This window comes from Aspergillus piperis (genome assembly GCF_003184755.1).
Source record: "Aspergillus piperis CBS 112811 unplaced genomic scaffold BO85scaffold_33, whole genome shotgun sequence".
In the NCBI taxonomy this organism is placed as follows: domain Eukaryota; kingdom Fungi; phylum Ascomycota; class Eurotiomycetes; order Eurotiales; family Aspergillaceae; genus Aspergillus; species Aspergillus piperis.
Window position 1 is genome coordinate 241,853 of NW_020291623.1, and position 14,138 is coordinate 255,990.

Below are 14,138 nucleotides of genomic sequence, written 5' to 3' on the forward strand. Positions count from 1 at the left end.
TGGATGAGTCAGTAATCGTGTTAACTAACTACAAGCGCAGGCTTAGCCATATTTGGTGGTAGCTAATGACATGTGGTAAGCTAGCCTGTCTTAGTACTTTATGCCCGAAAATATTGTCCATGTGCCAAAGCCAACTTCCAGACTAGGAGTCTGTTATAGAAGACCAAGTAAGGTCTTTCCCTCTTACAGCTATTTAAGAGGGCCTGTAGAATAGAAAAGATATCTGAGCCTGGACTAAGTATTACACAGTCTGGCAATATGTATATCATCATGGATACTATCAGTCTTGGGTAACAAGTAACCCGATTATATTATATATACGCGCAGAAGGATAGACTTAAAGGAAAAAAATTATAATAAATATATAAAAAAACTAAATATATATCATAACTTTAAATAGAGGTACTTGATTATTTTCTTTTATTTCTGTTAGAATAATACTAATTTTATAAACAGAACACAGGTAATACAGCTAGAAAGAAAAAATATCAAAGAAAAGGATTCAAAGTCTTATATTAAATATAGCCTACTAGTCTTTTTCCCTGGATTATTAGAGCCATGCTTAGTATTCTGTAAAAATAAAATAGAACTGTATGTCACTTTCCATGAGCAGTAGTATTAATATAGATTTTATCTATAGAATTTAGTCTGGTAGAATATAAGCCAGATTATTATTTAGATCAGAGGACTCTCTTATTATTACTTAGTTATTTATAAATATTTTTATTATCAGGTCTGAAACGTGCTTAGTAGACTTATTAAACTAATTAATTTTTATTAATTAATTAACTATGACTCTAAAACTCTCAGATATTAAAAGACTAGCTGATAAGAAAAATTATTTTTATAAATAGATTAATTAATATACAGAGATACTGACTAGCATGTATCTCAGTATTTATAATTTATATATATATTAACAGAAACTTTCAGTCTAGAATATTTTTATATTCTACTATATTATCTCAGCAGTCCTGGATAAGTATATATATTTTAATATTAATTGAAAAAATATAATTATAAAGGCCCTGGGTAAGACAATCTTTTTATTATTTAAATTTTTTTAAAGATTTTTAACTCTTTTTTTCCTACTCTTACTTCTGTTTTAAGATTATTAAAACTATTTATATAGTATTCCAGTCCTGTATGCTGGTCTAGAACTATCTGTCTAGAGTAAGAGTTCTTTAATTATTATGACTTTTGGCTAGAATCTATAAGATTCTGGAGCTAATATATAAGAATAATCTTAGTGTAATAAAATTAATATATTAGATGTGTTCTCTATACTAGCTGTAAAATAGTCTGATAGTAATCAGCATATAAGTCTGGTTACTTAAATGACTGTGGATATAGCAGGATATATATATATTTTCTGAATTGAAACGTGTATATATACCATGGTAAACCAACCAACTAGAAGTACCGAGAGTCCTGTGCATACGTGCGGGAAGCCTTCTTTCCCTGTCTCTTTGTCATCTAAACAGAATGCATCCGCGATCCTCAAGACATTGTAATAGACCTGATATGCTTTTGGCTTTATAGATCTACATTTTATGATTGAGCATAGTAGAACATGAAGACTAAATTTTAAATAACAACGGCCGGCAACACAGTAGTGCCAAAGAATATTGTAAATTAGGGGGTCGGCATTGTTGTAAGAGAGCTCTGAAAGGGAGTAGAACTTACCCCGTGTATAGCCACCTTGAGCCCTGCCCAACATGATCCCAAGTAAGGTCACGTTTTTAATGTACGAGGAGCATGCCATTTCCAGGTTGTAAGTTTAATTCGTAAAGTATCAAATTGCTACTACGACGCCCGGAACGGCCATACGTCACGTGACTATGGGTATATGGGAAGGTATATGATATGGTATACGAAGGATAGGATATACAAGGACACTCCCTCATGTACTTAGCTAGTTCTGTTCTTCCTGCTCAATACACATTGTCTTTAAGTAACCTACCTTTGGGAAGCTTAGCAATATAACACAATTGTCCGCGATAGTTTGATATCCAATTCAACCAACCTTCTGGGTCGGTACAATCCCTCCTTGCAGGATCGCAGAATCCCTGATTGTATCTACTCCGTATTCTGCGGTGACGGTGAATTACTGCATCCGGTATAGCGCGCCCGATCGGGGAAAGCGTGTCGCTGCCGCTTGGCATCGTGGTGCGTGGTCTATATGGATGGCCTCCTCGCCCGCCCGCTTCTTACCGTTGCTGTCCCATCCTTTGGCGCCGTGTCGATTCGAACCAACTTGGGCCATTTTTGGGTCGGCCTCTCCGTCCTATGTACTTCGCCAGCCCCTCTTACTGTGAGTCTTGGCGTTTCATGTCGCTCCTTTAACCGTCAGCTGATTGATATTGTTTCCCTTCGGCTGAACAGACAAATTCGACAGAATTCGATGCGGTCGCGAAATTGCGCAGACGGCTTGCCTTGACAACCTACATCGCAGTCATCGTGAGTGACGTTTTCGGGACAAATTGGCAGAGGGCGAAATGTGGCACAAATCGTATGGGTTGATTGTGTGGGCTTGGCTCGGGACATGAGAGGCTGACAGATTGAGATCGCGATGGATCATACCATAGCAGCATCTTGGGGCCCAGTTCGGGTCCGACGATAATCTTCGAACCACTAGCTAAGCCGAACCAAGCCACGTCTGCTGCCAGATATCGCTCCGTGTGCCCCCTCCAATGACCAGAGGATCAGCGAATGTCTACCGGCGCATCTGCGGTACTCCTGCCGCTACTGGGTGCTTCATCTGAACCAAAGCAAGAATCGTATCTCCGCTACTGAGACTTTGTCAATGCTGCGGGAAAGGCTTATTGGAAGCAGCCTCGCGCCCGGAGAGACAGAAGGATTGTGAACGTCGACGAAGAAAGGTTGACCGACATGGAAGAGGAATCCGTTGTTGATACGCATTCACTTAGTGAGGGCGGCGAGAGTCTTAAAGATTTCATTGACGACAGGGAAGAGGTGCCTGAGACTGAATATGCTGAAGTCTGTTGGGGAAGGTGGTCGGTCTCCATACGGCGAAGCCGTGTCAGAAGAGTATGACTCGCAGTCAGAAAACGAGCCCGAGAGCCAACAGCATTCGTCTTCTAACAGGAGGTATATCAAAATACACCGTGGCGGGGAAATCGAGACTCAATATTGCTGAGACTGTTGAACGTAGACGTTCATCATCTAGCCGCTTGCTCCCGCAGAGGCACAGCTCTCAAGCAAGGGATGGGTTGTCGACCAGTCGGGCAACCTCGCGGGGGCACGCGTCCCGCCAGAGTGACACAGTGTCCCGATACCAGACCAAGAGCAGACCGCGCCCTCCCCATACACCTCCAAGATCTCGCACAGAGTCTCCTCGAGCTATGCAAGAACAGAAAAGGTCGAAGAAAAGTCGTTCTCGAACGCCTGTTCCCCCTCTATCACCCATTTCCGAGGTTGATGGCGGTCGCAGGGGAGGTGAATCACGAAAACATCGAGGCCACAGCGAACGGAGCTCTCGTGGGGATTCTGCTTGCAAGGAAAGTAGCTACAGAGGACACCAGCGAAAGGCAGCTTCCATGCCCAGGGAGCGGGAGCGCGACTCTAGCAAGTCTGCTTCCCAAAGGCAGTCAGGCAAATTCCGTAGGAGCAGGTGATGTATATCCGGTCAACAGCAACGTGTGCTTTAGTCTTTTAGTCCTCTAGTCCTTTAGTCATTCAGTTTTGAGGAATAGGCATATCTTGGATAATCAAACTTTTATTTCGCCTCTGCAACTGAGAAATATGGTGCGGTACTATATACAATCTTTGAGCTGGTAAGATAAAACTAAAACTGGGTATTGTCCACTAGCTGGCTTCAATATAGGTGTAGCCAGATGCTCGATGAGTATCGGTGCGCGGAGATGCTATGTCCACCAATAATATAGTCCTCGAGTGCTTATTTGTACCTTTGAACTGTGTAGGTTTCGTTCGCGCCATGCGTCCTAGTCCGGCAACCATTGGACTGCACAGGACTTGAACAGGCCACCAGCACGTCACACTCATGGCCAGGGTGATAGGTACGTAGTAGTTTGTGGATAGGACCATGTCAGTGGCCTTATATTATATGTCACTAATTCTGCCGCACAACGAATGACTGTTGAGCATTAAAAATGAGTGGAGGGTTAAATTATTACCACAGTGCTAGGACACAACCATGCGGAGATAATATCCGCAAGTCTTGTGGTTAGTCATCAAAACCTCTACAAAATACCAACCGTAGGATTTCAAGAACCTTTTTATGCATATTGGCATGCTACCTCGTATCCCAAAAGGGGTTGTTAATACTGTGCTTGATTATTTCACTGGCTGAAGGGTGCAACATATGATGTCAACCAACTGCTTCCGGTCCCCATTTATACACCAGGCATAGTGCCGAGTCTCTGCCGCCTTGACTCAACCACCTTGAAGCTGCCGGAGTTTTAGCTGCCGGTCACCTATCTAATTTACACATCATGTCATCTTTCCAGCGGCCACAATCGATACTCAAACCAAAACAACCAACTCGGCCTTGTCCTCCAGTCTCTCGGGATAAATCAGAACGTTCTTCGCTGCCTGTAACGTCTGTCGGGAACGAAGATGCAAGGTACGCTCATACTGCCTTAGAGAGCCAAGCTAACAGCCCTCGAGTGTATATAATACTCTCCTTGTCGTGCCTGTTCATAACACGGAACACACTGCATCTTCGACGAACTACCGACCGGCGTCGGCAATACGCTTCAACTCATGCTCTTGAAGCTAAACATACCAAAGATTCATGGCTAGCAGAATATCTACGAAACCATGATCATACATATATTGGCCAGGCCCTTGACTTCACCCGACAGAGCCCGCCATTGTTAGCAGTGGCGGAGATGTTCCTACGCCATCCATCTACGGATTCTCTTTCACCGGGGGTAGTGCCCCCATCAAACTTCCGAGGTCAGCCTAACAACTCTTCGCTCTTCCCGGTCTCTCTACCTGCTCGGATGTCACAGGCCAATAAGCCAGAGGATAAAAAATTATCCAGCGCACTCTGATTTGCCGACGAATGGGTTCATCAGCCGTCACACCATCACAGGCGACATAACTGTTCTGTATACATCATTCAGCCCTCGCGCTTGTGAAACAGATGCCCCGTCTACAATATCTAAAATTTATGCTCGCGATCCCAGGTCATCAAGCGAAGCAATCTTGTCCCACGATCCAAAGCCCTGGTAGCTGATTTGCTGGTACAACTTTACTTCAGTGGGGTACAGCGAGAAGTTCCCTTGATTGACCAAGCCGAATTTCTAATCGAGTTTTACTCATACTGTTTAGTAGACACGCCCCGCTATCCCAGCTTCAAATGGCCTACGATTATCAACCTTATCCTCGCTATTGGGGCTCGTTACGGCTCATCAAACTTGGGGCATCCTCTCACCGATTCCGACATGCATGAGGTATACTTTACCCATGCAAGGGTGTTGGGGTTAAGTGAGAGCTTGATGTTTAACCATTCAGACCTTATGAATGTCCAGATAGAGGGCCTTACTTGTTTCTACCTACTTATTGTTGGTGAAATCAACAGGTATAAAACTGTACCTGCAATAACTCATTGTGAAACTAGCAGTGGAAATAGGGCATGGAAGTTTATCCGCCTATCCATGAGCTCGGCTATCGTGGGCGGCAGGATTATATGTGAGCATGACTTCTTACTGGGTATCGGATAAGATAAGATACATTCGAAGTCGTATCTGGTGGTCACTATGCTCCCTAGAGCTTGTTTTGAGTATAGCAACCGGCAGTGATACGTCCAACATGAATTTCAAATCCAATATTGATCTACCCATACCCTTTAGCCAAAGCAGTTTCGTCCTCAGCCATGGTGTTGGGAACTGTCCTATTTACAACCTCAGTAGCATGGACTTGATCCCCGACAACTCTGGTGATGTGATTATCGACGGACGACATTCCTCGGCAAGAGACTCCAACCAGCTCAAGCGCACTTTAGGTGATGCCTACTTGAATGATTCGCATTTCTTCTGTTATTGCATGAAGATACTCATGATATCATGGCACACTGTTGAACGTTTACATGAGAAGGGGGTGGACAAATTCCCGCAGAAACCCATCGTCCTGAGTTTATTATCAGCCACAGAGTCCTAGTTACAAGACGTGCCAGCTGGTTACAACTTTACGCGGAGACCAGCTCAGGACAGAAAACCAGAGTCCATCAGTCTTGGTTGCCTATATTACAGCACTCGGATACTTATCACCTGTAACACACTCTTGCTGCACTTCGGCCTGGACGGCATTGGAAGTTACCAGGGTGTCACTTGGTGGCGCGCTCGGGAAAATCTGGTAAAGGCTCTTGTGGCCCTCTTTGTCCACCTTACTTTAGAAGTCGATATCCAGCTGTTGATAGCTGCCCAGAAGGCTCTCAGCTTGATCTATGTGGTGTCTAAGACGGACGAATCAGCCCGACACACGTGGACGAGGTGCAACAGTATTTTCGATCGAATCGCGAGACAAAGAACCTGGTTACTACGGGTACCACTCCAATCAAACACCACGAAAACAACGTACCGATGTAGTGGGCAGGCAATTTCAGACTCGGGAGCTCGGTCCCACAGCCTCTTGGAGCAGCTCCAGATTTTCAAGGGAATCACCCCACGGGGGCCGCCTCCGTCGATGCTCAGCACGCAAAGTCTCACGGTGGGCAGATTCAGCCGCACCTGGAGACTCCTGACATTGCCATCCAGAATGCACTGGTGCAGAACGTGCTCATAATCCGTGTGTAGATTGAGCCTCCATGTACGGTGGATCAACGTCCATTTGGATGCTTGAACCCGGCTACAATACGATCGCATCATACGGACACAGCTCTTATTTACCATCTCCAGGAAATTGACAGGGTGGGAGATAACTTCACATCGATATAATTCGGTAGTCTCACCGTTCGGATAGGATTAACAAACCCCCGCAGCGGTGTACATGTGCTGCATAGCAGACTCGAATGGGACATTCGGGTGCGTGGCCGAGAAGAGGACCGGGTGTCGCACGCAGACATGTCTTGCATGACAAAGCAAAACTACCGCAGGATCTCTTCCTGTAGTGACAAACAGTCAACCTCGGTCGAGAGCCCCTCCCGGAGGTGGGTCATCCAGATATCTCCAGAAACGGTGGAAGAGGATAGGCCACTAAATTAGCGAGGCTAGAAGAGAGATTCCTCTCCATCCAACACACCGTGTGTGAGAATTAACACGAAGTTGTAGTCGAATCAAGTCATGTGCGGACGTGGACTGACCGATCATGCACCATTACAAATAAATTTTTGCTTACTTATCCTTTCATAACTATCCTTGCGTCACTCCCTTTTCCCTCTCACCCCACTTCCAGCAAACTGCAGCAAGCTGGGAAGAACAAACGTCATTTTCTCTGATCATGTCCTCCAGCCAACAAACCATTGCACCCAAGGGCCCTGTACCCTCTCCAGCAGCTCTTGCGATAGAGCTCACCCCTAGAAAGAAAGCTACTTTGGCGTGCAAAGTGTGCCGCACAGCCAGAAGACGAGTACGTATCTTTGCCCGGTCCATATAATCTAGACTGTTTGTACACTTTTAACGCCAGTTTCTATAGTGCGATGAATTGAGACCATATTGTTCAAACTGTCTCCGCCTTCACAAGGACTGCGAATATGACAGCGTTGATAAGAGAAAGAAAGAGAGCTGGAAAGCTATTATTAACACAATGGAACAAAAAATCGCACAACTCGAGGAGAATATTCGGCAGCTAAGTTCTAACCCAACTTCTCAGACAGCCGTCGAGACTTCGTTAGTACAGAGCAAACAAATCGCAGACAATTCTGGTAGCAGCGCTCAAGTCATAGGGAGTATTTTCCCACCAGGGGACTTGACTCAAATCACTTCTGGCCATAACATCTTTGGCCCAACAGGAAAAACATTTGTTCCGTCATTCGATAGTGGGTTCGGCAAGATACCGATCGAAGATCGTAGTCAAACTGCAATATCAGCGTTTCTCTCGGGGACTGCCTGCCTGTTTCATACTTTGCCCCCTGAAGAATGCAGGAATCTTACATCCAGGGTTTACCACAGAGATAGTAATATTGGAAGCAGCGACATATGCGAACTCTGCGCCATTGCCGCTGTTGGCTGTCGTTATGATGGTGCCAGTGAGGATAATGCTTGCATGATAGCCTATTTTCAAAAAGCCTTGCTTCTTCTCTGTGATGCTATAGAAAAAGCCAACATGCAGACTATCCGGATTCTCACCTGCCTATCAATGTATTTGATCCTTGATAGGAGCATCGCCGCAAGACTCCTGATATGTATGCCAGCTTCCATATCTACAAAATCCTGACTAATGTAGATGCAGCTAGTGCTCTCCACCTGACGCGCTGGTATCGGCTAGTTGCCAAGTACGGGCAAGACGCCCAAACGGAATGGTCCCGGGTCTTTCGGACGTTAACATCTTTGGAAACGTACGTGGAGAGAGAGCATCCCTATATAAACCCACTGACCCGAACCCAGTTGGCTTTCATTTGCGCTCGGATGTCGACATGGTCTACGGGACGATGAAATCCACGCAGTGAGTTATATTCTTGTCTTGATTTTCCTTACTGAACGGCCAGGTCAAAAATCTCAGTAATATGGAATTGTCAAGTGTGGCCTCTGAACATCCTCCACCGACCACAATCAGCATAATTCAATCTCAATTAAGTAAAGTAACATTACTGGCGGCAGAAGTATTCTCACGCGCTAGGTTTGGAGACGGCAGCTGGTGGCCGTGGGAAAGACTTGAAGAGCTTTCAAGTCACTTAGACGTATGGCGTCAGGAACTTCCGGCTTCTCTAGAACTGCAGAGACTTGCTTCGAACAACAATAGTCTGCCTGAAGACTCCAGGCGAGCTCTTTTTTTGGTACACATGGTATACCTTGAGGACCGTGTGATTTTATATCAACACTTCATGCAGCAAGCTTCTGACGCTTGCATCATGAACATGCCTTCGAGTTTCCATCAGATTTACGCAACATTCGCCCACCAGCTTGCCTGGATTATTGGTATCATCTTCCAAGATCGGAGTCCATTTCTAAGAAATTGGCTTGCTATGTCAGTGGATCTTGAAGCTTGGTCATATCATGCTAATATAGGTTTCGTGCTATAGTCACGCGTCGTTCCATGCGGCTATCACGCTGCTATCGAGTATATGCCAGCATCTTCTTGACGGGTCTGATCTTAGGAGCATAGAAAGCCACCTGACCGATGTCAATACGTGCATGGAGGTACTAAGTTACTGCAGTATCCAAGATCCCGCAGCCACCGACTTCAATAGTATTATCAGGCCTCTCCATAGGAGGTTGGTGATATTTGCCTCGGATTCTACGCCACAATCAGTTGTACGACGCGCAAGCATAATGGATATCCAATCCATGCTGAATCACCCATCTTCAGATGCCTCTCACATTTTCGATCTCCTCAGGGAGCTTGTCAGCACAATGGCGTTCAATAATCATCTTGCCCGCGACTGAGCCAGGCTGCTAACCAAATTTGGAACAGGAGAAGGGATGGAATTTTTTAGCAAGCTCGCAGCACTCTCTCGACACTGTCCTGCGTGTTTGAAGTTTTGTTCATTCATTTCACTGGAACCGATTTACGGGCGCACCATCATATCGCATATTTCGTTATTTTATTCCCCTTACTATTGACTTATTGTGATCAAAAATGGATCGTTACTGAATATGAAATCTGCTACATCATGTGTCCTCTCTTCATTGAGCAAGTGGAACTACCATCACCATGACTGCTTTAAGTTGATATAAAGCTTGCTCAATATCATGTTACTTGAACAATACAGAGTAATAGTGACTATTCACTGGTTGCAGGCATATCATTTTCTTGTGGGTCAGCCAACTCCCAGGCTCTTCCTCCGCCAGATGGACGGTGACTGTCCGTATCCAACAAACAATTGAAAATTTCTTTATCCGATAGACCAATACGAATTGTCGAAGTAAGGGCCACGATCAAGCCTGTAACCTCTTTAGGACTTGCGCTACGGACTGCCGTTAACAGTTTTTCCATGCAAGTACTGTCACACACAACCCCATGACTCGCTTCTGGGGTCTCGGTCGTTGAAGCCCGGTTGGCAAGATATGTTTCTTCCTTCCTGTTTCCAGAAGATAGCGATGTGAGTCAGGCATGTAATCACAGCAGACTATTGCAACACTGAGACAGGACGCAGTTCTAGGATTTGTCAGTGGGAGTTTTATACTGCACTTTTTCTCTTTATATGTCGAAGTCTTTTCTTGCTTGCTGGATGGGTCGCTCTCAATATGAAATTTGCGATCACCATGAGCAGATAGTACAGAATACTTGTCTGACTCGGATAGGCCGATATTGGAACCATTTTCACGGATGAAATCACGAACTCCGTCAGTGGGCATGACCAAAGCTTTACTTGTCTAATGATTCCATATATAGGGGTTTGGAGAGAGGCTCAACAGTACAGATGATTTCACAGCAGTCTGGTAAACAGCAGGGCGTTAATGCGTCGAGGGCAGTCTTCTTGGACGCTTACGACACCACAAGAATTGAGCGGCATGCAAGAGATCAACGGAAGCGGGGTCGGAGGGTGCGCTCGGGTGATCACATGAATGCTTCATCTGGAACCTCCATCCGCCCAATAGCGTGTATGTACTCCTGCAAGGTTGGGGCATCTTACAGTAGCAAGTCCGTCATATAATAGTCCCATCTTAGCTTTATTCGGGATATCTTTCCATCCAATATTGTGTATACACACTGGTATATGTCGCTTTGAAAAATCTTATCATTGGATTATACATTGTATCATAAATACAGGGAATATGTGTTGTTGACTTCAGGGCGTCAAAGCCCAGCCATACGAAAGGGGCGGAATTAGCCGTGACTGCCCACTAATAGTCATGTTTTGAATTTGTGGTATCTCATGTGAATCAACGTCACCAAAGATGATCTTTGCTGTAGTAGGACAAGCTGAGCGTCTGAATATGAAAATAAACAGAAAATTATTTTACAAAATTGGCTGCGGGGATATCTTCCGCGTTGGGTAACCACAAGGCCAACGTATTTCACATTCGCTAAAACCTGACGCTCACAAACATGACCTAGAGAGTATATTCCATCCAATTGAAGTTTTGACGACTGCGGAATTTGTCACCGCGCCAGTATTATCATTTCGATTATCCGATCAATTCTCTGCCTAGTCTGCTAGACATGTAGGGTGCATATTGCAGGCTCGAGCCTTTCTATCGCCCTAAACAAGCCATCATGAGTATTCAGCAAAGCAGAGCCCCTCGATTGCTTTCCTTTCCTTCCAACTTCCAATATTAACCCAGAGAACTTATAAAATCTGGTGGGACGTAGGTCATGCAAGGGCTCTGCATGTCCAACTAGTCATTTGATTAAGCGAGGAAAAGTGAGAGGGTAGATTATCCTACTTGGATCGCACGACGGGGCTCAGGCCTATTTACGCTACTGTTCATAAACGAGCACGATTCCCGAGGCACATGTCCCGAAATATATCATGTCTCACATTTATCAGAGCGTGTAACTGCTCTGAGGTTGTTAATATCTCTTAGACGAGCTTTTATTACACGCCATGTCTTACCTAAAGGTTACTGTAAAATCACATCAACTGGGTTCAACGGCTTCACTTTCCATTTACCTACCATGGTCTTGGCATAGGCGACCCGGGAGAAATGTGGGAAAGTCACGTTATACCTGCCGTTTAAGGCACGCCAAGGTATTTCCTAGGGAGAAGATATGGAGATATCATATTTTAACCCTCATGGACAGCGTGACAGATTCAGGCCATGTTACTACAGTGGTCACTTGTTCCAGGCCCAGTGTGGTCATTTAGGCTTTGATGGAAGAAAGAAAGGGGGATGGAAAGCCAGGGTTAGAGCACTGCAGCGGAAGATTAATCATCTGGAGCAGCTTGTGCGAGAATTAGCAAGAGATAGGACCACGAGGGCTTTATAGCAAATTTAAGGCTATTTAAGGCTGTGGCAGCACTAATAATACCGTTTAAAAGCCGCGGAATATTTTCTGAAAACCTCAGACAAAATCATTGTAGGAGGTTTAGTTGGACTGTTAAGAAATATAAGAAAAAGAGCAAGACTAATATAATAAAGAAAAATAAGATAACTGATAAGAATTAGCCAGTGGACATGCAGTGCCTATTTAAGTTAATATATTAAGATATTTATTCTAAATATGATAGAATAATAGTAATTAAATTTTAATTAATTATATTCTATTAACTTTTTTAAATAATACTATAATTACTAAACACTAATAATATAATTATTATTAAGAAATTGAAATAATTTAGATTCTTTATAAATTCTTAGATATTCCGCATTACAGTAAACAGGTAATAGAGATATTTGAATAATTAAATTCTAAAATCTAATTTTTAAATCTTAATTATTAATTTACTTTATTCATATACTTGCAGTACTATGTATAGGCTTTACTATAAATATAAAATAAATTATTATAAATAATAAACTATTTCCTTTTGTAATTAATATTTTTAAAAAATAAGTATATATATATATATAGATTATAGTAAGAGCTGCTATAAAAGTGAAATCTATATTATAAAATATAATAATTTACTACCAGTAAGTAACTGCTAATATATTAATATATATAAAATTATTTTTTAACTTTTATAAATAAATATCTAGAGACTTTTAATATCTATCTATTCTCTGCCATGAAAATTACTAAAATAAATTAAAAATTAAGAAAATATATAGAAAAATACTACTAGAGAAAAATCAAAGTAATATATTTTTATTTTAATTATATACAAACTGGGAGATAAATCAAGACTTTAATAATAATAATAAAAAAATTTATAAGTAACAGCTTTAATAAAAGTAAGTTTTATTCTGCAGTAATTTTAGTATTAGTTATATTATTTAATAATTAATTCTGGTTAGTTTTATTTAATAAAAAATTAAATTATTTAATTTTAAATTAAAATAATATAGCTTGGCTCTTAATATCATAATAAATAATTATTATATATATTTAAACTTTATTTATTTTATTAAATATCACTGTATATTATTCATTTAGATATTTAATATAATAGAAAAATCTGTAATTTATACTATTATATATATTAATAAATCTTTTACAGTAATAAGATTATACATTTCCTGTTTCTAGTATTTTATAATTCTATTAAATAAATACTTTTAATTTTATATTTTCTTTAAATAAGATTTAGCTTTATCTACTCTACCTTTTTTAATATAGATTTTAAATTATAGTCTAGAATATTTAATAATATTAAATATATTAAGCTTGTCACTCCAGAAGATAAAAATTATTAAAAATATAATTATTTATATTAAACAGATAAATACCTTCAGAAAGCTTAAAGAAGATATGTTTAATTTATAAAAAAACTTTTAATAAAATATTATAAGTTTTTACAGTATATCTAATCTAAATAATAATAAGAAGAAAATAAAGTAGTCTTAAAAGCTATTTAACTATTCATAAATAAATAAAGCTATATAATCTTTATTATTAAATTATTAAATATATATAATTATAGTAATAAGAACCATGGTAGTAATTATGTATAATATAAATTATTTTAATAATTAAATATTATATAATTTTAGATATTTTTTTACAAATTATTAAAAAATAACATGACAAGCCTGATATTATAAAAGAAAAAATAATTATTAAAAGTTTTTTCAGAATATTTATTATAATATATATATATTTTCTATATAGTCCCTTATAAACAGTATATCTAACTTATTAATTATAATAAAATATATAATAAATATTTATATCTAAAATGAAATAAGTCTTGAGATCTTTTATTTTTTTTTTAATCTAGAAAGTTATGGCAGGTAAAAAAAAATAAAGATTATTATAATTAATTAATTTAATTATTTTTTTAAAGTTTTTAATCTTAGATAAAGACCTGCTATTTATTTCTTATTAAATCTTATTTTTTTAAAAAATAATAAATATAATTAAAAAAATATAGAAATTATTTATTATTAGGGTTTAGGGTTTTATTAGGGTTTATTAGGGTTTTATTAGGGTTTATTAGGGTTTTA

The 14,138-nt window shown here is 40.7% G+C and overlaps 5 protein-coding genes across 5 annotated transcripts; 4 read left to right on the forward strand and 1 right to left on the reverse strand.

The window, feature by feature from the left end:
* The first annotated feature begins 2,086 nt into the window (after positions 1 to 2,086).
* Positions 2,087 to 2,875, forward strand: BO85DRAFT_208068 (uncharacterized protein). The gene is made up of 3 exons (XM_025654588.1): positions 2,087 to 2,314; positions 2,399 to 2,460; positions 2,567 to 2,875. The coding sequence occupies exons 1-3, from the start codon at positions 2,187 to 2,189 to the stop codon at positions 2,695 to 2,697; spliced, it is 321 nt and encodes a 106-aa protein (XP_025510237.1). The 5' UTR covers positions 2,087 to 2,186; the 3' UTR covers positions 2,698 to 2,875.
* On the forward strand, positions 2,748 to 3,756 carry BO85DRAFT_208081 (uncharacterized protein). Its single transcript, XM_025654589.1, has one exon. It carries the CDS (start codon positions 3,054 to 3,056, stop codon positions 3,636 to 3,638), a length of 585 nt encoding a protein of 194 aa, XP_025510238.1. The 5' UTR covers positions 2,748 to 3,053; the 3' UTR covers positions 3,639 to 3,756.
* A 1,418-nt stretch (positions 3,757 to 5,174) lies between these two features.
* On the forward strand, positions 5,175 to 5,570 carry BO85DRAFT_329764 (fungal specific transcription factor domain-containing protein; the record flags this gene model as incomplete). Its single annotated transcript, XM_025655435.1, has 1 exon — positions 5,175 to 5,570. A coding segment is annotated over one exon (396 nt), but the record flags the coding sequence as incomplete, so codon positions are not given.
* A 719-nt stretch (positions 5,571 to 6,289) lies between these two features.
* BO85DRAFT_208116 (uncharacterized protein) lies at positions 6,290 to 6,943 on the reverse strand. Its single transcript, XM_025654590.1, has one exon. It carries the CDS (start codon positions 6,876 to 6,878, stop codon positions 6,432 to 6,434), a length of 447 nt encoding a protein of 148 aa, XP_025510240.1. The 5' UTR covers positions 6,879 to 6,943; the 3' UTR covers positions 6,290 to 6,431.
* Positions 6,944 to 7,635: 692 nt separating this feature from the next.
* On the forward strand, positions 7,636 to 9,277 carry BO85DRAFT_454196 (fungal specific transcription factor domain-containing protein). Its single transcript, XM_025661222.1, has 4 exons — positions 7,636 to 8,329; positions 8,377 to 8,482; positions 8,532 to 8,589; positions 8,633 to 9,277. The coding sequence occupies exons 1-4, from the start codon at positions 7,732 to 7,734 to the stop codon at positions 9,164 to 9,166; spliced, it is 1,296 nt and encodes a 431-aa protein (XP_025510241.1). The 5' UTR covers positions 7,636 to 7,731; the 3' UTR covers positions 9,167 to 9,277.
* The last annotated feature ends 4,861 nt before the right edge of the window (positions 9,278 to 14,138 follow it).